This window comes from Streptopelia decaocto, assembly GCF_964273445.1.
Source record: "Streptopelia decaocto genome assembly, contig: HAP1_SCAFFOLD_837, whole genome shotgun sequence".
Classification (NCBI taxonomy): domain Eukaryota; kingdom Metazoa; phylum Chordata; class Aves; order Columbiformes; family Columbidae; genus Streptopelia; species Streptopelia decaocto.
In genome coordinates this window covers 27205-53938 of record NW_028115522.1, presented here as the reverse complement: position 1 = coordinate 53938, position 26734 = coordinate 27205, and the positions used below count along the sequence as shown (strand labels likewise).

At 61.8% G+C, this 26734-nt stretch overlaps 4 protein-coding genes across 7 annotated transcripts in view; 3 read left to right on the top strand and 1 right to left on the bottom strand.

Moving 5' to 3' along the window:
• Positions 1 to 98: 98 nt before the first annotated feature.
• Positions 99 to 15513, top strand: WDR62 (WD repeat domain 62; the record flags this gene model as incomplete). Its single annotated transcript, XM_082077367.1, has 28 exons — positions 99 to 190; positions 261 to 323; positions 1095 to 1152; positions 2500 to 2670; positions 2756 to 2890; positions 5201 to 5383; positions 6104 to 6252; positions 6340 to 6514; positions 6585 to 6698; positions 7441 to 7574; positions 8430 to 8521; positions 8713 to 8838; positions 9032 to 9099; positions 9645 to 9766; positions 9857 to 9932; positions 11624 to 11735; positions 11854 to 11917; positions 11998 to 12087; positions 12169 to 12281; positions 12355 to 12407; positions 12495 to 12626; positions 12726 to 12865; positions 13084 to 13448; positions 13995 to 14090; positions 14160 to 14274; positions 14343 to 14376; positions 14463 to 14636; positions 15084 to 15513. Coding segments are annotated over 28 exons (3528 nt in total), but the record flags the coding sequence as incomplete, so codon positions are not given.
• A 138-nt stretch (positions 15514 to 15651) lies between these two features.
• On the bottom strand, positions 15652 to 20014 carry POLR2I (RNA polymerase II subunit I). Of its 2 annotated transcripts, none has more exons than XM_082077362.1 (6): positions 19869 to 20014; positions 18578 to 18632; positions 17366 to 17439; positions 16830 to 16904; positions 15904 to 15955; positions 15652 to 15825 (listed from the first exon to the last, which is right to left on the bottom strand). In XM_082077362.1, the coding sequence occupies exons 1-6, from the start codon at positions 19925 to 19927 to the stop codon at positions 15763 to 15765; spliced, it is 378 nt and encodes a 125-aa protein (XP_081933488.1). In that variant the 5' UTR covers positions 19928 to 20014; the 3' UTR covers positions 15652 to 15762. The 2 variants fall into 2 exon arrangements, with proteins under 2 accessions (XP_081933488.1, XP_081933489.1); XM_082077363.1 differs by having other exon boundaries at positions 18578 to 18633; positions 19900 to 19963.
• Positions 20015 to 20095: 81 nt separating this feature from the next.
• The window catches only part of TBCB (tubulin folding cofactor B), a 13601-nt gene continuing 6962 nt past the window's right edge, over positions 20096 to 26734 (top strand). The window contains exons 1-6 of one of the 3 annotated variants that reach the window (XM_082077360.1): positions 20098 to 20301; positions 22685 to 22828; positions 22943 to 23039; positions 23651 to 23813; positions 23903 to 23975; positions 24057 to 24185. In XM_082077360.1, the coding sequence (XP_081933486.1) occupies positions 20152 to 20301; positions 22685 to 22828; positions 22943 to 23039; positions 23651 to 23813; positions 23903 to 23951 (603 nt within the window). In that variant the 5' untranslated portion in view covers positions 20098 to 20151 and the 3' untranslated portion in view covers positions 23952 to 23975; positions 24057 to 24185. Of the gene's footprint in view, positions 20302 to 22684; positions 22829 to 22942; positions 23040 to 23650; positions 23822 to 23902; positions 23976 to 24056; positions 24186 to 26734 lie in introns of those variants that run through there. The other 2 variants (XM_082077359.1, XM_082077361.1) reach the window with 2 other exon arrangements.
• On the top strand, positions 25079 to 26670 carry TMEM160 (transmembrane protein 160). Its single transcript, XM_082077366.1, has 3 exons — positions 25079 to 25270; positions 25569 to 25661; positions 26273 to 26670. The coding sequence occupies exons 1-3, from the start codon at positions 25099 to 25101 to the stop codon at positions 26491 to 26493; spliced, it is 486 nt and encodes a 161-aa protein (XP_081933492.1). The 5' UTR covers positions 25079 to 25098; the 3' UTR covers positions 26494 to 26670.

Genomic DNA, 26734 nt, shown 5'->3' with positions numbered 1-26734 from the left:
TCCATGTCCCCCCCCATGTCCCCCCCCATGTCCCCCCCCATGTCCCCCCCGCCATGTCCCCCCCCATGCCCCCCCCACGTCCCCCCGTGTCCCCGCAGGTGACGCTGGAGAAGGTTCTGGGGATCACGGCGCAGAGCGGCAGCGGCCTGGCCTGCGACCCGACCACGGGGCTGCTGGCTTATCCCGCCGGGTGAGCGCCCGAATTCCCCCCCCGGACCCCCAAACCGCCCTCACGGGCACGAACCTCCCCCCCCGCCCAGGTGCGTCGTCGTCATCCTGAATCCCCGCGACGGCACGCAGAGACACATCCTGAACACGGCCAGGTGACGCCAAGCACCCCCAAAACACCCCCCCAAACGCCCCTGGACCCCCAAATACCCCCAGGTACTGCCAAACACCCCCGGGTAACCACAAACACACCACAGACCCCACCTACGTCCCCCCAAACACCCCCGGGTAACCCCAAACACACCACAGACCCCGCCTAGATCCCCCCAAACACCCCCGGGTAACCCCAAACACACCACAGACCCCGCCTAGATCCCCCCAAACACCCCCGGGTACCCCAAACACACCACAGACCCCGCCTAGATCCCCCCAAACACCCCCGGGTACCCCAAACACACCACAGAACCCCCTATGTCCCCCCAAACACCCCCGGGTACCCCAAACACCCCCCAGCCTCCCTGGTCACCCCAATACTCCCAGGTATCCCCCAAATATCCCCCGAACGCCCCCACTCTCCCCAAATACTCCCAGGTACCCCCAGAGCCCCCCCAGCCTCCCCAATCCCCCCCAAGTCCTCCTCAACACCCCCCAGACACCCCCAAAACCTCCAGGTACCCTCAAACCCTCCCAGGGACCCCTAAACACCCCCAAACCTGCCCAGGTGCCCCAAAGACCCCCAGGTCCCCCCAAACACCCCCAGGTTCCCCCCAACTCCCCCAAAACCACCAGGTACCCCCAAACCCTCCCAGGGACCCCTAAACACCCCCAAACCCACCCAGGTACCCCAAAGAGCCCCCAGACACCCTCAGGTCCCCCCTGACCCCCCCAGTTCCCCCATCGTTGACCAAAACCCCCCCATTTTGCAGGAAAACCCTGAGCGCCTTGGCTTTCTCCCCCGACGGGAAGCTCATTGTCACCGGAGAGGTGGGTTCCCCTCTTTATTGTCCCCACACCCCCGTTTTCTCTCTTTTGGCTCAGTTTGGCTGCGTTTATCTCAGCCCAAGCTTCTCCCTTCCCATTCCGTTCTCCCTCCTGTTGGGGAGGGTGAGCGAGTGGCTGCGTGGTCGTTATTGATATAAAGAGAGTTTAATGAAGTAACAAAGGCTGGAGGATAGAGGGGGTCGGGTTCTGCTCCCGAGTGACAGGACGAGAGGAAACGGCCTCAAGTTGCACCAGGGGAGGTCGAGGTTGGGAATTTGGGGTGATTTCTTCCCAAAAAGGGCTGTCGGGGCTGGAAAGGCTGCCCAGGGCAGCGCTGGAGCCGCCAGCCGGAGCGGGGGAAAGGAGGAGTTTAGGGAGGTGGGTTATGGTTGGATCAACGATCCTGAGGGTCTGTTACAGCCAAAACGATTCTGAGATCACCTCAGGGCTCAAAATGGCGCCAGAATCACCTCAAAAAATGGCGCCAGAATCAGCTCAGGGTCAAAATGGCGCCAGAATCACCTCAGGGTCAAAATGGCGACAGAATCACCTCAAAAAATGGCGCCAGAATCAGCTCAGGGCCAAAATGGCGACAGAATCACCTCAAAAATGGCGCCAGAATCAGCTCAGGGTCAAAATGGCGCCAGAATCACCTCAAAAATGGCGCCAGAATCACCTCAGGGTCAAAATGGCGCCAGAATCACCTCAGAAAATGGCGCCAGAATCACCTCAGGGCCAAAATGGCGCCAGAATCACCTCAAAAAATGGCACCAGAATCAGCTCAGGGCTCAAAATGGAGCCAGAATCAGCTCAGGGTCAAAATGGCGCCAGAATCACCTCAGGGTCAAAATGGCGACAGAATCACCTCAAAAAATGGCACCAGAATCAGCTCAGGGTCAAAATGGCGCCAGAATCACCTCAAAAATGGCACCAGAATCAGCTCAGGGTCAAAATGGCACCAGAATCAGCTCAGGGCTCAAAATGGTGCCAGAATCAGCTCAGGGTCAAAATGGCGCCAGAATCACCTCAAAAAATGGCTCCAGAATGATCTCAAGGCTCAAAATGATACCAGAATCACCTCAGAAAATGGCGCCAGAATCAGCTCAGGATCAAAATGGCGCCAAAATCGCCTCGGGGCCCAAAATGGCACCAGAATCAGCTCAGGGTCAAAACGGTGCCAGAATCACCTCAAAAAATGGTGCCAGAATCACCTCAAAAAACAGCTCCAGAATCATCTCAGGGCTCAAAATGGCGCCAGAATCCCCTCAAAAAATGGCGCCAGAATCCCCTCACGTTTCCGAACGCCCCCCTTTCTTTGGGGTGTTTCCAGCCCATTCTCCGTTTCCGCAGAGCGGGCACCGCCCGGCCGTGCGCGTGTGGGAGCTGGAGGAGCGGGCGCAGCTGGCGGCGCTGCACGGCCACAAGCACGGCGTGTCCTGCGTCGCCTTCTCCCCCAGCGCCCGCTACCTGGTGTCCGTGGGCGCCCCGCACGACATGCTGGTCAACGTCTGGCTCTGGAAGGTGCGCCCCCGAACCCCAAAACGCGCCCCACACAGCCCCCTTTCTCCCCGCCGCGGGTTCAGTGACGGTTCTTTGTTTGGAGCAGAAGGAGGCGCTGGTGGCGTCCAACAAGGTGTCCTGCAGCGTCGCCGCCGTGTCCTTCGCCGACGACAGTTCCTTCGTCACCGTGGGGCAGCGGCACGTCAAGTTCTGGTTCCTGGACCCTGCCAGGGAGATGAAGGTGACAATGGTTTCTGTAGAAAAACCCAAAGTTCTTCAGTTTTCCACCAAAACTGGGGCTTAAACCCTCCTCGCTAAACCAACACGACATGGGGTTTCCATAGAAAAACCCAAAGTTCTTCATTTTTCCACCAAAACTGGGGCTTAAACCCTCCTCGCTAAACCAACACGACATGGGGTTTCCATAGAAAAACCCAAAGTTCTTCAGTTTTCCACCAAAACTGGGGCTTAAACCCTCCTCGCTAAGCCAACATGACATGGGGTTTCCATAGAAAACCCCAAAGCTTTTAGTTTTACCACTAAAACCGGGAATAGACGCAGCTTAAACCCTCCTCACGGAACCCAAAGTAATGCAGACATGTGGTTTCTGTAGAAAAAACCCAAAGTTCTTCATTTTTCCACCAAAACCGGGGCTTAAACCCTCCTCACTAAACCAGCGTGATGTGTGGTTTCTGTAGAAAAACTCAAAGCTTTTAGTTTTACCACTAAAACCAGGAATAGACACGGCTTAAACCCTCCTCACTGAACGCAAAGTAATGCAGACGTGTGGTTTCTATAGAAAAAACCCAAAGTTCTTCATTTTCCCACCGAAACTGGGGCTTAAACCCTCCTGTCTAACCAGCATGATGTGGGATTTCTGTAGAAAACCCCAAAGTTTTTAGTTTTACCACTAAAACCGGGAATAGACGCGGCTTAAACCCTCCTCACTGAACCCAAGCTGATGTGGAACTGAGTGGTTTCTGCAGAAAAAAACCAAAGTTCTTCATTTTTCCACCAAAACCGGGGCTTAAACCCTCCTCGCTAAACCAACATGACATGGGGTTTCCATAGAAAAACCCTAAGTTTTTAGTTTTTCCGCTAAAACCAGGAATAGACGCGGCTTAAACCCTCCTCACTGAACCCAAAGTGATACAGACGTGTGTGGTTTCTGCAGAAAAACGCCAAAGTTCTTCATTTTTCCACCAAAACTGGGGCTGGACGTGGCTTAAAACCTCCTCACGGAACCCAAAGTGATGCAGATGTGTGAGGTTTCTGCAGAAAAAAACCAAAGTTCTTCATTTTTCCACCAAAACTGGGGCTTAAACCCTCCTCGCTAAGCCAGCGTGATGTGTGGTTTCTGTAGAAAAACCAAAGCTTTTAGTTTTACCACTAAAACTGGGAATAGACGCAGCTTAAACCCTCCTCACTGAACCCAAAGTAATGCAGACGTGTGGTTTCTATAGAAAAAACCCAAAGTTCTTCATTTTTCCACCAAAATTGGGGCTTAAACCCTCCTCGCTAAACCGGCGTGATGTGGGATTTCTGCAGAAAAACCCAAAGTTTTTAGTTTTTCCACTAAAAGCGGGAATAGATGCAGCTTAAACCCTCCTCACTGAACCCAACCTGATGCAGACATGTGGTTTCTGCAGAAAAAACCCAAAGTCCTTCATTTTTCCACCAAAATTGGGGCTTAAACCCTCCTCGCTAAACCAACACGACATGGGGTTTCCATAGAAAAACCCAAAGTTCTTCATTTTTCCACCAAAACTGGGGCTTAAACCCTCCTCGCTAAGCCAACACGACATGGGGTTTCCATAGAAAACCCCAAAGCTTTTAGTTTTACCACTAAAACCGGGAATAGATGCAGCTTAAACCCTCCTCACGGAACCCAAAGTAATGCAGACATGTGGTTTCTGCAGAAAAAACCCAAAGTCCTTCATTTTTCCACCAAAATTGGGGCTTAAACCCTCCTCGCTAAACCAACATGACATGGGGTTTCCATAGAAAAACCCAAAGTTCTTCATTTTTCCACCAAAATTGGGGCTTAAACCCTCCTCGCTAAACCGGCGTGATGTGGGATTTCTGCAGAAAAACACAAAGTTTTTAGTTTTTCCACTAAAAGCGGGAATAGATGCAGCTTAAACCCTCCTCACTGAACCCAACCTGATGCAGACATGTGGTTTCTGCAGAAAAAACCCAAAGTCCTTCATTTTTCCACCAAAACCGGGGCTTAAACCCTCCTCGCTAAACCAACATGACATGGGGTTTCCATAGAAAAACCCAAAGTTCTTCATTTTTCCACCAAAATTGGGGCTTAAACCCTCCTCGCTAAACCGGCGTGATGTGGGATTTCTGTAGAAAAACCCAAAGTTTTTAGTTTTTCCGCTAATACCGGGAATAGACGCGGCTTAAACCCTCCTCACGAACCCAACCTGATGCAGAACTGTGTGTTTTTTGTTGAATAAACCCCCAAATTTGTGTTTTTCGTCCCCAAACTCGCACTGCGGGTGTCGCTGTTGGTCATGGCGGCTCGTTAACGCCTCCCCCGCAGGTGAACGAGACGGTGCCGCTGGCGGGGCGCGCGGGGCTGCTGGGCGAGCTCCACGACGCCGCTTTCTGCGCCGTCGCCTGCGGCCGCGGCTCCAGCGCCGGCGCCACCTTCTGCGTCTCCTCCTCGGGGCTGCTCTGCCGGCTCAACCACAAGAGAGCGCTGGAGAAATGGATCGTTCTCAAGGTGAGAATTCACCCCCAAAACCACCCGTTTGGGGAAAACTCCCCCACGAAAAGCAGGACACTTTGAGCCTGAGGTGATTTTGGCGCCATTTTGAGCCTGAGATGATGTTGGCGCCATTTCTTGAGGTGATTTTGGCGCCATTTTGAGCCCTGAGGTGCTTCTGGCGCCATTTTGAGCCTGAGGCGATGTTGGCGCAATTTTTTGAGGTGATTCTGGCGCCATTTTGACCCTGAGGTGATTTTGGCGCCATTTTCTGAGGTGATTCTGGCACCATTTTGTCCCTGAGGTGATTCTGGCGCCATTTTGAGCCTGAGGTGATGTTGGCGCCATTTTCTGAGGTGATTCTGGCACCATTTTGTCCCTGAGGTGATTCTGGCGCCATTTTCTGAGGTGATTCTGGCACCATTTTGAGCCCTGAGGTGATTCTGGCGCCATTTTGAGCCTGAGGTGATTCTGGCGCCATTTTGAGCCTGAGGTGATGTTGGCGCCATTTTCTGAGGTGATTCTGGTGCCATTTTGAGCCTGAGGCAAAGTTGGTGCCATTTTTTGAGGTGATTCTGGTGCCATTTTGTCCCTGAGGTGATTCTGGCGCCATTTTGAGCCCTGGTCTGACCTTAGAATCGTTTCGATTGTAACAGACCCTGAGGATCATTGATCCAACCATAACCCAACTCCATCACTGAACCCCCCAAACCCCCCAAACCGCCGCTGTCCCCCCAGGCGCCGCTGCCCACGTGCCTGTGCCTGGCGGAGGAGCTGATGTTCTGCGGCTGCGCCGACGGCACCGTCCGCGTTCTCCACGCCGGCGACATGCGCCACCTCGGCAACCTCCCCAAACCGCATCCCCTGGGCGGGGACCCCCCCACCAGGTACCCTGGGGACCCCACGTCACCCCAGCGGCGCCACGTTCCAACCAGTACATTGATGCATCACCCCCCGCAAAACCCAAAATACAGGCGGGGGGACCCCGTGTACCCCGACACGGTGGCCCTGGCGTTCGACCCCGTGCGCCGCCACCTCTCGTGCGTCTACAAGGACCACAGCGTGTACGTGTGGGACGTGGGCGACCTGCGCCGCGTGGGCACCGTCTGCGCCGAGCGTTTCCACGGCTCCGTCGTCTGGAGCGTGGAGGTGAGACCCCGCGCGGGGGGTTCGGGGAGGGACCCCCCGTTCCCCCCGCCGAGCTGTGACTGGGGCGCAGGTGTACCCCGAAATGGAGGGGCGCCCGTCCCGCCTGCCCCCCGGCTCCTTCCTCACCTGCTCGTCCGACAACACCATCCGCGCCTGGAGCACAGAGAGCGGCGCCCACGGACGGGTACGGGACTTTGAACACGTTTGGGTGGTTTTGAGCAGGATTCGGGGGATTTTGAACAGATTTGGGGTGGTTTTGAGCGGGTTCCGGTGATTTTTGAGTGGTTTTGGGGGCATTCTGAACAGGGTTTGGGGTGATTTTGAATGGGGTTTGGATGATTCTGAACAGATCTGGGGTGATTTTGAGCACATTTGGATGATTTCGAAAGGGTTTGAATGATTCTGAACAGATTTGGGGTGATTTTGAGAGGGTTTGGGTGATTTTTGAGTGGTTTTGGGGGGATTTTGAATGGGATTTGGTGGATTCTGAACACATCTGGGGTGATTTTGAGTGGGTTCCGGTGATTTTTGAGCAGGTTTGGGGTGATTTTGAGCAGGTTTGGGGTGATTTTGAACAGATCTGGGGTGATTTTGAGCAGGTTTGGGGTGATTTTGAGCAGGATTTAGGTGATTTTGAGCAGATTTCAGTGATTTTGAGCAGGTTTGGGGTGATTTTGAGCAGGATTTGGGTGATTTTGAGCAGATTTCAGTGATTTTGAGCAGGTTTGGGGTGATTTTGAGCAGGATTTGGGTGATTTTGAGCGGATTTCAGTGATTTTGAGCAGATCTGGGGGGATTTTGAACAGGATTTGGGTGATTTTGAACAGATCTGGGGTGATTTTGAACAAGATTTGGGTGATTTTGAGCAGGTTTGGGGTGATTTCGAAGGGGATTTGGGGTATTTAGACCGTGTTTCTCACCCCCAGACACTCCTCGACATCATCTACATTGACAACCCCACGCAGCAGCTCCCGGCCGATGCCAAATCGGGGGTGCGGGTGCTGCAGATCAGCCCCGACGGGGAGCACCTGGCGTCGGGGGACCGCGCCGGGACCCTCAGGTGGGTGACGCCGGAACCACCCCCACCAATCCGCTCGGTAACTCCGGACGCCATGATGGACCGGGCGGGAGCCGACTCCGGGTGTTTCTGCACCATAATTCACCATAATACACCCCAATTCAGGTTGATTAATTTACTAGAATCTAAATTACAGCGTTATTAGTTAAAGTTCATTAACTCTGGACGTGATGGGCGAGATCAGGTGTGAGTGACTCCAGGTGTTTCTGCACCATAACACAAAGCAAAACACCGACAATCACCCCAATTCCATTCCAATTATTAATTTACTAGGATCTAAATTACATCGTTATTCGTTAAAGTTCGTTAACTCCGGACGCGATGGGCGAGATCAGGTGTGAGTGACTCCAGGTGTTTCTGCACCATAACACAAAGTAAAACACCGACAACCACCCCAATTCCAGCTGATTAATTTACTAGGATCTAAATTACATCGTTATTAGTTAAAGTTCGTTAACTCCGGACGCGATGGGCGAGATCAGGTGTGAGTGACTCCAGGTGTTTCTGCACCATAACACAAAGTAAAACACCAACAATCACCCCAATTCCAGTTCAATGATTAATTTACTAAGAGCACGCTGTGGAATGATCATCTCGATCATCCCAATGATCATCCCAATTAGGCCGCACCGTTAATTGCCTTTATCTCACAAGGTCCCCATGGCCATAAAACATCGGGGGAGATAAGACGAGGTGTCTGGCTCCACAGCCACCCATCCAATCCTCCCAAAGTGCCAAAACCCGGCTATTTCAGTATAAAATGCCCCTTTGTTCCACTAAGGCGGGTGGGGCCGCGTTTCGAGGGCGTCGCGGAGCCACGATTCGCGTCCCCCGCAGGATCCACGAGCTGCGGTTCATGCGGGAGGTGGCCAAGGTGGAGGCGCACGACGCCGAAGTGCTGTGCCTGGAATATTCCAAACCGGAGACCGGTAACGCCCGCGGGGACCCGCGGCGGAGCCACAAGCCGCCGGGAAAGCTGCTCCTTCCCAAACAGCCCCAATCAACCTCGTTTTTGGGGGTGTCTCTGCAACAAGCAGAGCCTCCCGGACACCCCATTTAAAACCGGGTTTTACACCCAAATCTTGCCCAAAACACATTGTTTTCACGGCTTTTCTGGCAGGAGCGGCGCTGTTGGCCTCGGCGAGCAGAGACCGGCTCATCCACGTCCTCAACGTCGCCAAGAACTACAAGCTGGAGCAGACGCTGGACGATCACTCGTCCGCCATCACCTCGGTCAAGTTCGCCGGTAGGCCCACGGGTTCCCCTCCCCGCCTCCAAAACGGGGCTTTTCGCCCCGATTTCCGTACCTGAACCTCAACGGCTGCGTCTCGGGTTGCGTCTACTCCTGAAAATCCTCGTTTTAAGGATTCGATCACGAAGAATCACTTTTAATCCGCGGCCACGCTCGCTGATCACTTTTCCCCCATGTCTTCTCTCAGGCAACGGGGACGTTCAGCTCATCAGCTGTGGCACTGACAAAAGTATTTATTTCCGCAACGCTCAAAAGGTGGGTTTGCCAGAAAATCCACCCGTTTCTCCCCAAAAATCCATGGGGCAAGAAGGCGGCGTCTTTAACCATGGAGACATCTCCGGTTGGGTTTGGGTTGGTTGAACATCTCCAGTTGGCTTTGGGTTGGTTGATCATCTCGTCCCCACCACCAAGACGCGTCCAGTTGGGTTTGGGTGGTTGAGTATCTCCGGTTGGGTTTGGGTTGGTCAATCATCTCCGGTTGGCTTTGGGTTGGTTGAACATCCCATCCCTACCACCAAGACGTCTTAGGTTGAGTTTGGGTGGTTGAACATCTCCAGCTGGCTTTGGGTTGGTTGAACATCTCCAGCTGGCTTTGGGTTGGTTGAACATCACTGGTTGGCTTTGGGTTGGTTGAACATCTCCAGTTGGCTTTGGGTTGGTTGAACATCACTGGTTGGGTTTGGGTTGGTTGAACATCACTGGTTGGCTTTGGGTTGGTTGAATGTCCCCGTCCCCACCACCGAGACGTCTCCGGTTGGGTTTGGGAGGTTGAACGTCCCTGTTGTCCCATCTCCCTCCAGCTCCCCGACGGCTTCAATTTCGTGAGGACGCACCACGTGGCCGAGAAAACCACCTTGTACGACATGGACATCGACATCACACAGAAATACGTGGCGGTCGCCTGCCAGGACAGGAACGTCAGGTGAAGGTTCCACCCGCCCTGGGGTCACCGTCCTCCTCCCGCTGTCCCCGGGGGGTTGTCACCGGCGTCACCCGCCCGGCTCCGCTGCAGGGTGTACAGCACGGCCAGCGGGAAGCTCAGGTGCTGCTACAAGGGCTCGCACGGCGACGACGGCTCCTTGCTGAAGGTACTGGGGGGTCCTCACCACCGAGTCGTCTCCGGTTGGGTTTGGGTTGGTTGACCATCCCGTCCCCACCACCAAGACGTTTCCGGTTGGGTTTGGGTTGGTTGAACATCTCTGGTTTGGTTTGGTTTGGGTTGGTCGAACGTCCCCATCGCCATCACCGAGACGTCTCCGGTTGGGTTTGGGTTGGTTGAACATCCCCGTCACCATCACCGAGACGTCTCCGGTTGGGTTTGGGTTGGTTGAATGTCCCCATCCCTACCACCGAGATGTCCCCGGTTGGGTTTGGGTTGGTTGAACATCCCCAGTTGGGTTTGGGTTGGTTGATCATCCCATCACCATCACCGAGACGTCTCCCTCCGGTTGGGTTTGGGTTGGTTGAACGTCCTCATCGCCATCACCGAGACGTCTCCGGTTGGGTTTGGGTTGGTTGAACGTCCTCATCGCCATCACCGAGACGTCTCCGGTTGGGTTTGGGTTGGTTGAACAGCTCCGGTTGGGTTTGTGTTGGTTGACTGTCCCCATTGCCATCACTGAGACATCTCCAGTTGGGTTTGGGTTGGTTGAACGTCCCCGTCACCATCACCGAGACGTGTCCGGTTGGGTTTGGGTTGGTTGAACGTCCCCATGGCCATCACCAAGATGTCTCCGGTTGGGTTTGGGTTGGTTGACCGTCCCCATCGCCATCACCGAGACGTGTCCGGTTGGGTTTGGGTTGGTTGAACATCCCCATGGCCATCACCAAGATGTCTCCGGTTGGGTTTGGGTTGGTTGAACAGCTCCGGTTGGGTTTGGGTTGGTTGAACGTCCCCATCACCATCACCGAGATGTCTCCGGTTGGGTTTGGGTTGGTTGAACAGCTCCGGTTGGGTTTGGGTTGGTTGAACGTCCCCATCACCATCACCAAGATGTCTCCGGTTGGGTTTGGGTTGGTTGAACAGCTCCGGTTGGGTCTGGGTTGGTTGACCGTCCCCATTGCCATCACTGAGACATCTCCAGTTGGGTTTGGGTTGGTTGACCGTCCCCATGGCCATCACCGAGATGTGTCCGGTTGGGTTTGGGTTGGTTGAACGTCCCCATGGCCATCACCAAGATGTCTCCGGTTGGGTTTGGGTTGGTTGAACAGCTCCGGTTGGGTTTGGGTTGGTTGAACGTCCCCATGGCCATCACCGAGATGTCTCCGGTTGGGTTTGGGTTGGTTGATCATCCCATCACCATCACCGAGACGTCTCCGGTTGGGTTTGGGTTGGTTGAACGTCCTCATCGCCATCACCGAGACGTGTCCGGTTGGGTTTGGGTTGGTTGAACAGCTCCGGTTGGGTTTGGGTTGGTTGACCGTCCCCATTGCCATCACTGAGACATCTCCAGTTGGGTTTGGGTTGGTTGAACGTCCCCGTCACCATCACCGAGACGTGTCCGGTTGGGTCTGGGTTGGTTGAACGTCCCCATGGCCATCACCAAGATGTCTCCGGTTGGGTTTGGGTTGGTTGAACAGCTCCGGTTGGGTCTGGGTTGGTTGAACGTCCCCATGGCCATCACCAAGACGTGTCCGGTTGGGTTTGGGTTGGTTGAACAGCTCCGGTTGGGTTTGGGTTGGTTGACCGTCCCCATCGCCATCACTGAGACATCTCCGGTTGGGTTTGGGTTGGTTGAGCGTCCTTGTCCCCAACCCCCTGCCCCTCGTGTCCCCCCAGGTCCAACTGGATCCCTCGGGGACCTTTGTTGCCACCAGCTGCTCCGACAAGAGCATCTCGCTCATCAACTTCCACTCCGGCGAGTGCGTGGCCAAAATGTTCGGCCATTCAGGTTCGCTTCCTCTCCCCAAACTGCCGACACCCCCATTTTTCCACGAAACGCCCCCAAAATCCCCCCCGGTGACGTCACCTGGACCCCGACGCGCTGACGACCCCTCGTTTTCACCCAGAAATCGTCACCGGGATGCGGTTCAGCTACGACTGCAGACGCCTCATCACCGTTTCGGGGGACAGGTGGGGACCCCAAAATCACCCCCTATATGTCCCCCCATATCTCCCCCTGAACCCCAAAATCCCTCATTTTCGCCCCAAAGTTGCATCTTTATTTGGCATCTGGGCCCCAAGATCACGGGGACCATGAGGCAGCAGCTGCTGGAGCTCGAGAGGGCGAAGGAGCCGCACGGGTAACGGGGGATCTGGGGGATTTTGGGTGGATTTGGGGTGATTTTTAGTGCCTTTCAGTGATTTTCAATGTGTCCCCCCAGGCGCGACCCCGACGTGACCGTCCCCAGTGGTGACACGTCCCCCGATGCCACCGAGGACCCCCCGGATGAGCCCCCGTCCCCACAAACCCCGTCCCCGGGGACCCCGGAGCCGCGTGCGTGTCCCCCCCGCCCCCTTTTTGCCCCTTTTCCCCCTTTTTCGCCCATTTTTCATTCATCCCCCTCCAGCTCCCGCCTGCGTCCTGACCAACGGCCGCCTCCCCGTGTGGGCCAAGCGCCTGGTGAGTCCCTCCCATTGATTTAATTAATTAAGGTGCTTAATTAGCGCACCCGTCGGGGTTGCCTCACGCGTCCCGTGTATCGCGCAGCTGGGGGAGCTGGAGGAGGCGACCGAGGCGGCTTCTCCCCCCCGGAGCAGCTACCGGCCCCGCGGCCGATGGGCCGAGGGCCTCGCCGGCCGCGCCGTGGAGCCGGGGAGCCTGGAGCAGCTCCTGGCCGAGGTCAGTGGATCCCAGGAGATCCCAGCGGATCCCAGTAGATCCCAGTAGATCCCAGCGCCCCGTTTTGGGGGTAAACCCCAGTATGGTGTGTATTTGCAGGCCGAGAGCTCCGGCAGCGACCTGGCCGAGGAGTCGCAGATCCTGGACGATTCCCAGATCACCGCGGAGCCCCAGGTCACCGGGGATTCCCCCCAGGAGCCGGAATCGCCCCCCGGGCCCGGCCCGGAGGAGCCGAGCGGGTCAGTGCTGCGCGGGAAGGGCTTAAGCTGGGCTTTGCTGGCGGGTTTGGGCTCAGCTTAAGGTCACCTGGGTCACGGAGAGGCCTGGAGTGACCTTGTCCCCATCACCCTTGTCCCCATCGCCCCCTTGTCCCCATCGCCCTCATCCCCATCACCCCTTTGTCTCCATCACCCTCGTCCCGCTGCTCGGTGTCACCAACCTGTCACCTTCCCCCAAGGCACCACGTGACGGAGCCGCCACTGCGCCCCATGTCACCTGAGGAGCCCGTGTCACCTGAGGAGCCCATGTCACCCGAGGAGCCCGTGTCCCCAAGGGAGCCCGTGTCACCCGAGGAGCCCGTGTCACCAGGGGAGCCCGTGTCACCCGAGGAGCCCGTGTCACCTGAGGAGCCCGTGTCACCCGAGGAGCCCGTGTCACCAGGGGAGCCCGTGTCACCAAGGGAGCCTGTGTCACCTGAGGAGCCCTTGTCCCCGAGGGAACCGGTGTCACCAGGGGAGCCTGTGTCACCCGAGGACGTTGTCACCGGCCAGGATGACACATGGTCCTGCGTTTCGCTGCACTCACAATCATCGATGCTGGAAGGTGACACTGGAAATAATGCCAGGGGTGACACGCGTGACAAAGGACACGGGGTGACAAAGGGATGCAGGGTGACAAGGGTGACAAAGGGACATGTGGTGACAAAGGGATATGGGGTGACAATGGGACACGGGGTGACAAGGGTGACAAGGGACAGGGGGTGACAAAGGGATGCGGGGTGACAAAGGGACCTCGGGTGACAATGGGACACGGGGTGACAAGGGTGACAAGGGACAGGGGGTGACAAAGGGACACGGGGTGACAAGGGACAGGGGGTGACAAGGGTGACACGGAGGGACAGGGGGTGACAAAGGGACAGAGGGTGACAAGGGGACACGGGGTGACAAGGGTGACAAGGGACAGGGGGTGACAAAGGGATGCGGGGTGACAAAGGGACAGAGGGTGACAAGGGGACACGGGGTGACAAGGGTGACAAGGGACAGGGGGTGACAAAGGGATGCGGGGTGACAAAGGGACAGAGGGTGACAAGGGGACACGGGGTGACAAGGGTGACAAGGGACAGGGGGTGACAAAGGGACATTCCCGCAGGTGACAACTCCTCTGAGGACGCACAGACGAGCTCCCACAGCCCCGAGCAGGAGAAATTCCTCCGGTGTCACTTTGAGACCCTGACAGAGCCCACAGGTACCGGTGACGGCGCGGGGACGGCGCCGGTGCCACCGCGGTGCCACCAACGCGGCCCTGCCCCCCCAGAGCCGTTGGGCGCCTCCTCGAAGGATCCAACCCCCCCCGCGGAGGAGAAGTCCCTGTTTGTGACCCCCCGCCTGAGCATCTCGAGCTGGTTCCTCTCGCGCGGCCGCAGGAACAGGTGGGTGGCGCGGCCGTCTGTCCGGCCGCCTGTCCGGCCCATCCCCAACCCCCTCTCTCGTCCCGCAGGTTGTTGGGCACCCGGGACCCCCCGAAACTGCCGGTGAGTCCGTTTGCCCCCCCAACAGAACAGAGAAAACGTGGGGAGGAATCCCCCCAAAGCAGCGTTTTCCTCTTTGCGTTTTTTAGGAAAAGGATGAAAATCTTGGGGAACCGGGCGCGGAAACGGGGGATTGGCCAAAAAGGGGCGTTTTGAGCCCCAAAGGGCCGCGCCGGGAGGACGCGGCGCCCGCGGGGACGGTGGCGGCGGCGCTGGGGGAGCTGCGGGCGCGCTGCCGGGACGCGCTCAGCCTCTACGACCAGGTGGGGCCAATAGGGGCCAAAACCATTCGGGGGGTTGGGGTCACCCGCGTCATCCCCCCATGGGGAGGGACCCCCCAAAAAATGGGGTGATACGGGTGACAAAGGGATGTGGGGTGACAAGGGGCATAGGGTGACAAAGGGACGTGGGGTGACAAGGGATGTGGGGTGACGAAGGGATACAGGGTGACAAGGGACATGGGGTGACAAAGGGACACGGGGTGACAAGGGACACGGGGTGACAAGGGACACGGGGTGACAAAGGGACATGGGGTGACATGGGAAAGGGGGTGACAAAGGGATGTGGGGTGACAAAGGGACACAGGGTGACATGGGAGAGGGGGTGACAAAGGGCGGGGGTGAAAAGGGACACGGGGTGACAAAGGGACACGGGGTGACATGGGAGAGGGGGTGACAAGGGGCGGGGGGTGACAAGTGCCACTCCCGCAGGTGACACTGGCGGCCGATGTGACCCCGGAGGACCTGGCGCAGGCCAAAGCGGCGCTGGCCGCGTTTTCGGGGTGGATCCGGGCGGAATTGAGCAACCGCGGCGTCCCCGACACCGCCACCTGTGTCCCCAACAGCGTCCCCAACAGCGTCACCAACAACGTCCCCAACGTCACCGCGTCCACCACGGGCGTCCTGCTGCTCCTGCTGCTCCGCGACTACTCGGAGGTTCTGGTGGGGCTGACGCGGCGCAAGCTCGAGCGCCAAGACCCCAAAACGCCCTAAATCGGGGCCGTTTGGGGCCGTTTGCTCCGTTTTAACCATTTTGCTCCGTTTTTGACCATTTCCGGAGCTCCGGGAGGGGGAGTTTCTCCAGCTCGTCCAGTCCCCCCCACGTTGCTGCTCAAGTTCAAGGTTGTTTTAACCAATAAACTGCGGGTTTGAACCAAAACGGGGTTGGATTCAGCACCAAATTTGGGGGGGACATTTGGGGACAATTTGGGGTGTCAGGGCCATGATTTGGGGGCTCATTTTGTCACCCCCCCCAGCCCCCAAAAGCACCAACACCCCATTGCAAAAAAATCTCCTTTATTGTCACCAAAACGTCCCCCGGGGTGGGGGGGCCACAGGGGTGCAGGTTTGGGGTGACAGCGATTTCGGGGGGTCCGGGGCCACCTCGGTGTCACTCGGTCCAGCGGTGGCCGCAGTGGGGGGCGGTGCAGACATAATAGAGTCTCATGGCGTCCTGGGGGGGGACAGTTTTAGGGACAGTTTTGGGGACACGGGGACAGGTTTTGGGGACACGTTTTGGGGGTGACGTCACCTCGGCCCTGGCGCTGTGGGACTGGAAGAAAACGGCCTCTTTGTGTCCACACCTGGGGGGGACAGCGGGGACACGGGGGGACATTAGAGCCCACGGGGACGCTGCGGGGGGGACACGGGGACACCAGAGCTGGGGAGGGCACGGGAGCAGCGGGGGGGGACCTGATGTCCCCAGGGTGTCCCTGGGGGTGTCCCCGAGCGTGTCCCCATGTCCCCCTGTCCCCAGGTGTGTCCCCCCCCATCCCCACGGGTGTCCCCATGTCCTGAGGATGTCCCCAGGGGTGTCCCCAGGGGTGTCCCCCTGTCCCCAGGGGTGTCCCCATGTCCTGAGGATGTCCCCAGGGGTGTCCCCAGGGGTGTCCCCCTGTCCCCAGGGGTGTCCCCATGTCCTGAGGATGTCCCCAGGGGTGTCCCCATGTCCCCAGGGGTGTCCCCAGGGGTGTCCCCATGTCCTGAGGATGTCCCCAGGGGTGTCCCCAGGGGTGTCCCCGGTGTCCCCAGGGGTGTCCCCATGTCCTGAGGGTGTCCCCAGGGGTGTCCCCAGGGGTGTCCCCCCGTCCCCAGGGTGTCCCCAGGGGTGTCCCCGTGTCCCCTTCTCCCCAGGGTGTCCCCAGGGGTTTCCCCATGTCCTGAGGATGTCCCCAGGGTGTCCCCAGGGGTGTCCCCCCGTCCCCAGGGTGTCCCCAGGGGTGTCCCCGTGTCCCCTTCTCCCCAGGGGTGTCCCCAGGGGTGTCCCCATGTCCTGAGGGTGTCCCCAGGGTGTCCCCGTGTCCCCAGGGGTGTCCCCAGGGGTGTCCCCATGTCCTGAGGGTGTCCCCAGGGGTGTCCCCAGGGGTGTCCCCGTGTCCCCTTCTCCCCAGGGTGTCCCCAGGGGTGTCCCCAGGGGTGTCCCCCCGTCCCCAGGGTGTCCCCAGGGTGTCCCCTCACTTCTGGCAGGGATGGTCCTCGGTGCGCGGCAGCGTGGGGTCCTGCGACACGTCGGCGATGATCTGCGTCAGCTCGCTGCCAGAGCCTTCGTTAGCCTTCATTACCCCGCTCATTAATTACCCTTCACCCACATCCTTATTAACGACCACTAACTGCCCCGGAGCTCTCCCTTATTAACTACCCACCCAACACCCCTCGATCGCTCTTATCGACCAGTTCACTGATTACTGGTATTAATTAGCATTTCATTTATTAATCACTCCTATTAATCCGTCCCCACTCATCTTTGTTGTTTTTAGTGCCTTCCACTAATCACTCTCTAGTTAATTACCCTCATTCCTACATCAGTCATTAACTTCTTATTAATCTCTCCGGAGATTATTTTTAATTGCTTTTCTCTTATTAATTGATTACTCTTTAATTACTCTCTACTGACACCCTCCATGAGGGTGGCAAAGAGAGAATGGGACCCAGGCGTTCGGGAGCCGTAATTAATTAACCTGCTCTGCTAATTAACCCCCCGCTAATTAACTCACTCGACTTCGTGGGTGATCTTGTTGACGTAGATGCAGCTGTTGTCGGCCTCTTGCTGGTAATCGCAGTTACGGCACTGGGGGAACAAACTGGTCCCAGCACCGAACGGGGACTGGTCCCGGGATCAAACTGGGAGGGGGGGCTGGGCCCAGTGTCAAACTGGGAGGGGGACTGGTCCCAGTGTCAAACTGGGGAGGGGACTGGTCCCAGTATCAAACTGGGGAGGGGGACTGGTCCCAGTGTCAAACTGGGAGGGGGACCGGTCCCAGTATCAAACTGGGAGAGGGGACTGGTCCCAGTATCAAACTGGGAGAGGGGACTGGTCCCAGTATCAAATTGGGGAGGGGGGACAACCCGCTGTGATGCTGGGACTGGTCCCAGTATCAAACTGGGAGAGGGGACTGGTCCCAGTATCAAATGGGGAGGGGGGAACTGGTCCCAGTGTCAAACTGGGACCGGTCCCAGCATCAAACTGGGGAAGGAGACTGGTCCCAGTGTCAAATTGGGGAGGGGGGACACACCCCACTGTGATGCTGGGACTGGCCCCAGTATCAAACTGGGGCGGGGGTCACTGGTCCCGGTTTGGGGGGGTCACTGGTCCCGGTTCGGGGGGGGTCACTGGTCCCAGTATCAAAGTGGGGAGGGGTCACTGGTCCCAGTGTCAAAGTGGGAGGGGGGACTGGTCCCAGTGTCAAAGTGGGGAGGGGGGACTGGTCCCAGTGTCAAAGTGGGAGGGGGGACTGGTCCCAGTATCAAACGGGGAGGGGGGACTGGTCCCAGTGTCAAAGTGGGGGGGGGACTGGTCCCAGTGTCAAAGTGGGAGGGGGGACTGGTCCCAGTGTCAAAGTGGGAGGGGGGACTGGTCCCAGTGTCAAAGTGGGGAGGGGGGACTGGTCCCAGTGTCAAACGGGGAGGGGGGACTGGTCCCAGTATCAAACTGGGAGGGGGGACTGGTCCCAGTGTCAAACGGGGAGGGGGGACTGGTCCCAGTATCAAACGGGGAGGGGGACTGGTCCCAGTGTCAAAGTGGGAGGGGGGACTAGTCCCAGTGTCAAACGGGGAGGGGGACTGGTCCCAGTATCAAACGGGGAGGGGGGACTGGTCCCAGTGTCAAACGGGGAGGGGGACTGGTCCCAGTGTCAAAGTGGGAGGGGGGACTGGTCCCGGTTCGGGGGGGTCACTGGTCCCAGTGTCAAAGTGGGGGGGTCACTCACGGCGTAGAGCAGGATCCGGTTCTCCTTGTCCTCCTTGGGGTACAACATGTTGTTGCTGGGGGGGCACAAAGTGAGGGGGGGGTTCACATCACTGGGCGGGGGGGACACTGGGGACCCCGGGGGGGCCATGGGGAGACATTGGGAACCCCGGGGCGGGGGAAATGGGAACCGGGGGGGGCCCATGGGGGGTATGGGGGACCCCGGAGGGACATCTGGGACACGGGGGGGGTCGGGGAGGCCCGGGGGGGGCACTGGGGACCCGGGGGGGGTCATTGGGAACCCGGGGGGGGCACTGGGGCCCCGGGGGGGGCACTGGGGACCCGGGGGGGGCACTGGGGGGGACATTGGGGCCCCGGGGGGGGCACTGGGGACCCGGGGGGGTCATTGGGAACCCGGGGGGGGCACTGGGGACCCGGGGGGGGCCATTGGGAACCCGGGGGGGTCATTGGGGCCCCGGGGGGGTCATTGGGGCCCCGGGGGGGGTCATTGGGAACCCGGGGGGGGTCATTGGGAACCCGGGGGGGGTCATTGGGAACCCGGGGGGGGCACTGGGGACCCGGGGGGGTCATTGGGAACCCGGGGGGGTCATTGGGGACCCGGGGGGGGCATTGGGGCCCCGGGGGGGGTCATTGGGGCCCCGGGGGGGGTCATTGGGAACCCGGGGGGGTCATTGGGGCCCCGGGGGGGGTCATTGGGGCCCCGGGGGGGGTCATTGGGAACCCGGGGGGGTCATTGGGGCCCCGGGGGGGGTCATTGGGAACCCGGGGGGGTCATTGGGGCCCCGGGGGGGGTCATTGGGGCCCCGGGGGGGGTCATTGGGAACCCGGGGGGGTCATTGGGGCCCCGGGGGGGGTCATTGGGAACCCGGGGGGGTCACTGGGGACCCGGGGGGGGGTCATTGGGGCCCCGGGGGGGTCATTGGGGCCCCGGGGGGGTCATTGGGGCCCCGGGGGGGTCACTGGGGACCCGGGGGGGGTCATTGGGGACCCGGGGGGGGTCATTGGGGACCCGGGGGGGACATTGGGAACCCGGGGGGGGTCATTGGGAACCCGGGGGGGTCACTGGGGACCCGGGGGGGTCATTGGGGCCCCGGGGGGGTCATTGGGAACCCGGGGGGGTCATTGGGAACCCGGGGGGGACATTGGGGACCCGGGGGGGGTCATTGGGGCCCCGGGGGGGACATTGGGGACCCGGGGGGGGCACTGGGAACCCGGGGGGGTCACTGGGGCCCCGGGGGGGTCATTGGGGACCCGGGGGGGTCATTGGGGCCCCGGGGGGCCCGTCCGCTCACCACTCCTGGCAGAACCGGATCCCCACGAAGCCCGGCTCGTAGGTCCCGTCCGTCTCCATGGCGCCGGGCGACGGCGGCCGCGGGGGGACAAACTTCGCGAGGGCGCCTGCGCGAACCCGCCTCCCGCCGGCCAGAACGCGTCGCTATTGGCGGAACGGGGCGGGGGCGGCTCCCTTCGCTATTGGGTGTTCGGCGGAGCGCTGGGCGGGCCCGGCGGCGCTGATTGGCGGAGAGCGCGAGGGGGGCGGGGGGAAGGTTCCAGAAGCGGCGGCGGGGCCGGGACATGGAGGCGGCGGTTGGCGGGGCCGCGCTGGGGCCGCCGCTCGGCGGGGCGGCCGCGCCCGGCCCGGTGGCGCTGGCCGTGAGCAGCAGCCTCAGCGTGTTCCGGGCGCAGAAGCGCTTCAGCACCGGCCTCACCATCGCCGAGCTCAAGGTACCGGGGCTGCCGGGCGGGGCCTCCGCGCCGCCACCGGGCCGGGACCAGCCCGGGGATCCCGGTACCGGCCGGGCGAGCTGGTTATGGGGATCCCGGTACCGACCGGGTGAGCTGGTTATGGGGATCCCGGTACCGGCCGGGCGAGCTGGGGCTGGTTATGGGGATCCCGGTACCGGCCGGGCGAGCTGGTTATGGGGATCCCGGTACCGACCGGCCGAGCTGGTTATGGGGATCCCGGTACCGACCGGCCGAGCTGGTTATGGGGATCCCGGTACCGGCCGGGCGAGCTGGTTATGGGCATCCCGGTACCGACCGGCCGAGCTGGTTATGGGGATCCCGGTACCGACCGGGTGAGCTGGTTATGGGCATCCCGGTACCGGCCGGGCGAGCTGGTTATGGGGATCCCGGTACCGGCCGGGCGAGCTGGTTATGGGCATCCCGGTACCGACCGGGCGAGCTGGTTATGGGGATCCCGGTACCGACCGGGCGAGCTGGTTATGGGGATCCCGGTACCGACCGGGTGAGCTGGTTATGGGGATCCCGGTACCGACCGGGCGAGCTGGTTATGGGGATCCCGGTACCGACCGGCCGAGCTGGTTATGGGCATCCCGGTACCGGCCGGGCGGGCTGGTTATGGGCATCCCGGTACCGGCCGGGCGGGCTGGTTATGGGGATCCCGGTACCGGCCGGCCGAGCTGGTTATGGGGATCCCGGTACCGGCCGGGCGAGCTGGTTATGGGCATCCCGGTACCGACCGGGCGAGCTGGGGCTGGTTATGGGGATCCCGGTACCGGCCGGGCGAGCTGGTTATGGGGATCCCGGTACCGACCGGGTGAGCTGGTTATGGGGATCCCGGTACCGACCGGGTGAGCTGGTTATGGGGATCCCGGTACCGACCGGGCGAGCTGGTTATGGGGATCCCGGTACCGGCCGGCCGAGCTGGGGCTGGTTATGGGGATCCCAGTTCTCACCGGTGTCTCCTGTCTCCCCCAGTGCAAGCTGGAGCTGGTGGTGGATCCCAGTTCTCACTGGTGTCTCCTGTCTGTCCCAGTGCAAACTGGAGCTGGTGGTGGATCCCAGTTCTCAGCGGTGTCTCTTGTCTGTCCCAGTGCAAACTGGAGCTGGTGGTGGATCCCAGTTCTCACCGGTGTCTCCTGTCTGTCCCAGTGCAAACTGGAGCTGGTGGTGGATCCCAGTTCTCAGCGGTGTCTCCTGTCTCCCCCAGTGCAAACTGGAGCTGGTGGTGGATCCCAGTTCTCAGCGGTGTCTCCTGTCTCCCCCAGTGCAAACTGGAGCTGGTGGTGGATCCCAGTTCTAACCAGTGTCTCCCCCAGTGCAAACTGGAGCCGGTGGTGGATCCCAGTTCTCACCGGTGTCTCCTGTCTCCCCCAGTGCAAACTGGAGCCGGTGGTGGATCCCAGTTCTCACCGGTGTCTCTTGTCTGTCCCAGTGCAAGCTGGAGCTGGTGGTGGATCCCAGTTCTCACCGGTGTCTCCTGTCTGTCCCAGTGCAAGCTGGAGCTGGTGGTGGATCCCAGTTCTCACCAGTGTCTCTTGTCTCCCCCAGTGCAAACTGGAGCTGGTGGTGGATCCCAGTTCTCACCGGTGTCTCCTGTCTGTCCCAGTGCAAACTGGAGCTGGTGGTGGATCCCAGTTCTCACTGGTGTCTCCTGTCTCCCCCAGTGCAAACTGGAGCTGGTGGTGGATCCCAGTTCTCACCGGTGTCTCTTGTCTGTCCCAGTGCAAACTGGAGCTGGTGGTGGATCCCAGTTCTCAGCGGTGTCTCCCTGTCTCCCCCAGTGCAAACTGGAGCTGGTGGTGGATCCCAGTTCTCACCGGTGTCTCCTGTCTGTCCCAGTGCAAACTGGAGCTGGTGGTGGATCCCAGTTCTCACCGGTGTCTCTTGTCTGTCCCAGTGCAAACTGGAGCTGGTGGTGGATCCCAGTTCTCAGCGGTGTCTCCCTGTCTCCCCCAGTGCAAACTGGAGCTGGTGGTGGATCCCAGTTCTCAGCGGTGTCTCCTGTCTCCCCCAGTGCAAGCTGGAGCTGGTGGTGGATCCCAGTTCTCACTGGTGTCTCCTGTCTGTCCCAGTGCAAACTGGAGCTGGTGGTGGATCCCAGTTCTCACCGGTGTCTCTTGTCTCCCCCAGTGCAAGCTGGAGCTGGTGGTGGATCCCAGTTCTCACTGGTGTCTCCTGTCTGTCCCAGTGCAAGCTGGAGCTGGTGGTGGATCCCAGTTCTCAGCGGTGTCTCCTGTCTCCCCCAGTGCAAACTGGAGCTGGTGGTGGATCCCAGTTCTCACCGGTGTCTCCTGTCTCCCCCAGTGCAAACTGGAGCTGGTGGTGGATCCCAGTTCTCACCGGTGTCTCCTGTCTCTCCCAGTGCAAGCTGGAGCTGGTGGTGGGGATCCCCGCGTCGCTCATGGAGCTGCAGCTCTTCGGGCTGTCGGACGAGCCGCTGGGCCGGCTGGACCAGGACGAGGCGCTGCTGGGCAACTACCCCGTGAGCGACGGCTGCCGCCTGCACGTGAGCCCCGATCGCCCCTTCCCCCCCCTTTCTTTGCCCCATTTTTCTGGATTTCCCCCCCCGTTTCCCCCCCGTTTCCCACCCCGTTTCCCCCCATTTCCCCCATTTCCCCAGGTCACCGACCGCAGTGGGTCCCACGTTGGGGCCTTTGAGGATCTGTCCCAGGTGCCCAAGTACGAGATACCCGACAGCGAGTACGACAAGAGACCAGGTGACACCCCCCGGGACACCCCCCGTGACACCCGTGTCCCCAAGGGCCACCCCCCAGTCTGGGGACATCCCCCCTGTGTCCCTGTCCCCTTATTGAGGTGACAGGCCCCCGTCCCCTATAGCAACACTGTCCCTGACCCCACCATGTCCCTGTCCCCACATCTTAATGGAGGTGACAATCCCGTGTCCCCCATGCTGACGCTGTCATTGTCCGCACTGTGTCCCTGTCCCCACGGTGACACTGTCCCGGTCCCTGCATTGAGGTGACAATCCCGGGTCCCCCGTGGTGACACCATCGCTGTCCGCACTGTGTCCCTGTCCCCACATTGAGGTGACAATCCCGGGTCCCCCACGGTGACATCGTCCGTGTCCCCAGAGTCCCTGCGCTCGTTCCCCGTCCCGTGTCCCCATGGTGACACCGTCCCTGTCCCCAGAGTCCCTGCGCTCGTTCCCCGTCCCGTGTCCCCCGTGGTGACACCGTCCGTGTCCCCAGAGTCCCTGCGCTCCTTCCCCGTCCCGTGTCCCCATGGTGACACCGTCCCTGTCCCCAGAGTCCCTGCGCTCGTTCCCCGTCCCGTGTCCCCCGTGGTGACGCTGTCCCCGTGTCCCCAGAGTCCCTGCGCTCGTTCCTGCGCCAGCGCGGCTGGGGCCGTTTTGCGGCGGGGGGGGCGGCCGAGCCGCCGCCGCAGCGGGAGGAGGCGGCGGGCGCGCTCCCCGTGGGCTCGCGCTGCCTCGTGCGCGTCCCCGGCCAGCCCGGCAAGCGCGGCACCATCATGTACGTGGGTACGTGTCCCCCAACCCCCATGTGTCCCCAAACCCCCCCAAAGCGCCACCGCGGCGTCACCGTCACGTCCCCCCGCGCAGGACAAACCGACTTCAAGCCGGGATGCTGGGTGGGCGTGCGCTACGATGAGCCCCTGGGCAAGCACGACGGGAGGTACGGTCCCCAATTGTCCCCACGTGGCCCTGAGCGTCCCCGCTGTTCTGGGGGGGCGCGCTGAGCTGCGTGTCCCCCCAGCGTGGGCGGCCGCCGGTACTTCGAGTGCCAGCCCAAGTACGGAGCCTTCGTCAGACCCCAGAGCGTCACCCCCGGGGACTTCCCCGAGGAGGACGACGGGCTGGACGACGAGATGTGAGGGACACGGGGGGACGCTGGGACACGGGGGACACGGGCGGCGCGGGGGGGGACACGGCCCCGGATCGCTGTGTTCTCCCTTCTTCTTGGGGTGCGTGTGTCCCGGCTCTGTCCCCTCCCCCCCAGCGCTGCGTTCACCCCAAAATGTCCCCAAATGGTGTGTGTGTGTCCCCCAAACCCCCCCAGGCTCCCCGCTGGGCGCGGCCCTTCGCGGGGGGCGGGGCCTCCTGGGTTGGACACGCCCCTATCAGAGGGACACACCCACTGCTGGAGCGCCACTTGCTTTTGGCCACGCCCCCGCGTGCTGGCCACGCCTCCTGCGCTGGGAGGGGGCGTGGCGTCTTTTGTTCCGCAGCCAATGGGCGGGCGCGCCGAGGAGGAGGCGGGGCCGGAAGCAGCGGCCGGGCAGGTGAGTTGTGGGCGGGGCGGCCCGATAACACCGCCCCCCCCCCGCCCCGTTTCCCGGGCGACTCTCCAGTAACAGCCCCGGTGACCGTTTGCTCCTCCCCCCCGCAGAGCCGCTGCCAGCGCCGCCCCCGCCCCGTCTCCCGGGACCCCCCCGCCCGGGGGCACCGGCGGGTCGCTCCCGCCTCATAAAATGGCGTTTTAAGTCGAAAAAAGGGCGTTTTGGCCGGTTTTGTGCGCGGGGGCGTTGGGGGCGGGGGCGGTTGGGGTGAGTCGGTGCGCTTCCGCCACGGAGCGTCCCGACATGCTCTGCGCGTAGCCAATAGGGACGCTCCTTCCGCTCCGCGGGGGGCGGGAGGGAAGCGACACGCTGGCCAATCACCGCGCGGCGGCGGCGACGGACGCGCGGCTCCGCCAATGGACGCGGCCCGTCGCGGTGAGCGGCGGCAGCGGCCGCCAATGAGGCGCTGGGGCGGGAAGGCGGGGCGCGCCGCGGCGGGGCGGGCCCTGCGGAGCCGCCATGGGCTGGTGGGGCGGCGCGGGGCGGGCGGCGCTGCGGGCGGCGCGGGGGGGGGCGCGGTACAGCCTGGGCCGGGTCCCGCAGCCCCCGCCCGCGCCGCCGCCACCGACTCTCGGCGCCGCCGACCTGGAGCGGGCGGACGCGTGGATGCTGCGGAAAGCGCTGGAGAGCGGTGAGGGGCGGGGCGGGGCGGGGGGCGGGGCCAGAGACGCGGGGGCGGGGCCGGGACAGGGGTGGGGCCAGGGACGCGGGGGCGGGGCCGGGAAAGGGGTGGGGCCAGAGACGCGGGGGCGGGGCTGGGGACGGGGGCGGAGTCAGGACGAGCACCTGGGGGCGTGACCGGGATTCCGGGGCGGGCGCGGAGATGGGGGCGTGTCCAAGGGGCGGGGCTTGAGGAAGAGGCGGGGCTTAGGCTCCTCTCCCTGCCCCGTTGACCCCCGCGCTGTGTCCGTCCGTCTGTCCGTCCCCAGGGTTCCTGTCCTGGTTCCGGAACGGGCTCGTGGCCACGGGCGTCGGCGTCATCGCGCACGTGCAGAGCGACACCGGCCGGGACGCCGCCTACGGTGGGGACGGGGGACACCCTGGGGACGGCCCCCCACCCCGTGCCTCTTGGGGACGCCCCCGGGACAGCCCCGCTCCTCACCGCCCCCCCACACCCCCCCCGCTCCTCACCGCCCCCCCACACCCCCCCCGCTCCTCACCCCCCCACACCCCCCGCTCCTCACCGCCCCCCCACACCCCCCCCGCTCCTCACCGCCCCCCCACACCCCCCCGCTCCTCACCGCCCCCCCCACACCCCCCCCGCTCCTCACCGCCCCACGCCCCCCCCGCACCTCACCCCCCCACACCCCCCCCGCTCCTCACCGCCCCCCCCACACCCCCCCCGCTCCTCACCCCCCCACACCCCCCCCGCTCCTCACCGCCCCCCCACACCCCCCCCGCACCTCACCCCCCCACAACCCTCCTCGCTTCGGGGGGCGGTCCCTCACCCCCCCCCCCATCATCCCCCGCTCCGGGGGGCGGTCCCTCAACCCCCGCCCCGCCCGGGGGGCGGTCCCTCAACCCCCGCCCCGCCCCGGGGGGCGGTCCTTCACCCCCGCCCCGCCCCGGGGGGCGGTCCCCCTCCCCCCGCCCCGCCCCGGGGGCGGTGCCTGACCCGGTTCCGGTCCCGCAGGGTTCTTCGCGCTGGGCGGGCTCTGCGTGTCCTGGGCGTCCGTCTCGTACTCGTGGGCGCTGCTGCGGCTGCGCCGGCCGCTGCTGCTCGCGCTGCCCCGCGCGCTGGGCGCGGCGGGGGGGGCCGCGCTGCCCCCCCTGCTCTGGGCCGCCGCGCTCGCGCTCTACGTGGGGCGGCTGGAGGTCGAGGTGGCGCCCGAGGAGCCCCCCCCGGAACTCTGACCCCCCCGCCCCAAATCCCCCCCCGGAACTGTGACCCCCCCCCAAAATACCCCCCATCCCCCCCCGGAACTCTGACCCCCCCAAAATACCCCCCATCCCCCCCCGGAACTCTGACCCCCCCAAAATCCCCCCCCTGGAATTGTGACCCTCCCCCAAATCCCCTCTGCCCCCAAATACCCCCCTTCCCCCCCCCCCGAAATACACGGGGTGGCTGGAGGTCGACGTGGGGGCTGACCAACCC

Bases quoted from the DNA above. Each gene is read 5' to 3' on its own strand.
- POLR2I (XM_082077362.1), bottom strand. From the start codon at position 19,927: ATGGAGACGGACGGGACCTACGAGCCGGGCTTCGTGGGGATCCGGTTC. The intron at 17,440-18,577 runs GTGAGTGACCCC...TTGTTCCCCCAG, and splicing joins ACCGGATCCTGCTCTACGCC to TGCCGTAACTGCGATTACCA. The intron at 15,826-15,903 runs GTGACGTCACCC...GTCCCCCCCCAG, and splicing joins CCCACAGCGCCAGGGCCGAG to GACGCCATGAGACTCTATTA.
- TMEM160 (XM_082077366.1), top strand. From the start codon at position 25,099: ATGGGCTGGTGGGGCGGCGCGGGGCGGGCGGCGCTGCGGGCGGCGCGG. The intron at 25,271-25,568 runs GTGAGGGGCGGG...GTCCGTCCCCAG, and splicing joins GCGGAAAGCGCTGGAGAGCG to GGTTCCTGTCCTGGTTCCGG. The intron at 25,662-26,272 runs GTGGGGACGGGG...CCGGTCCCGCAG, and splicing joins CGGCCGGGACGCCGCCTACG to GGTTCTTCGCGCTGGGCGGG.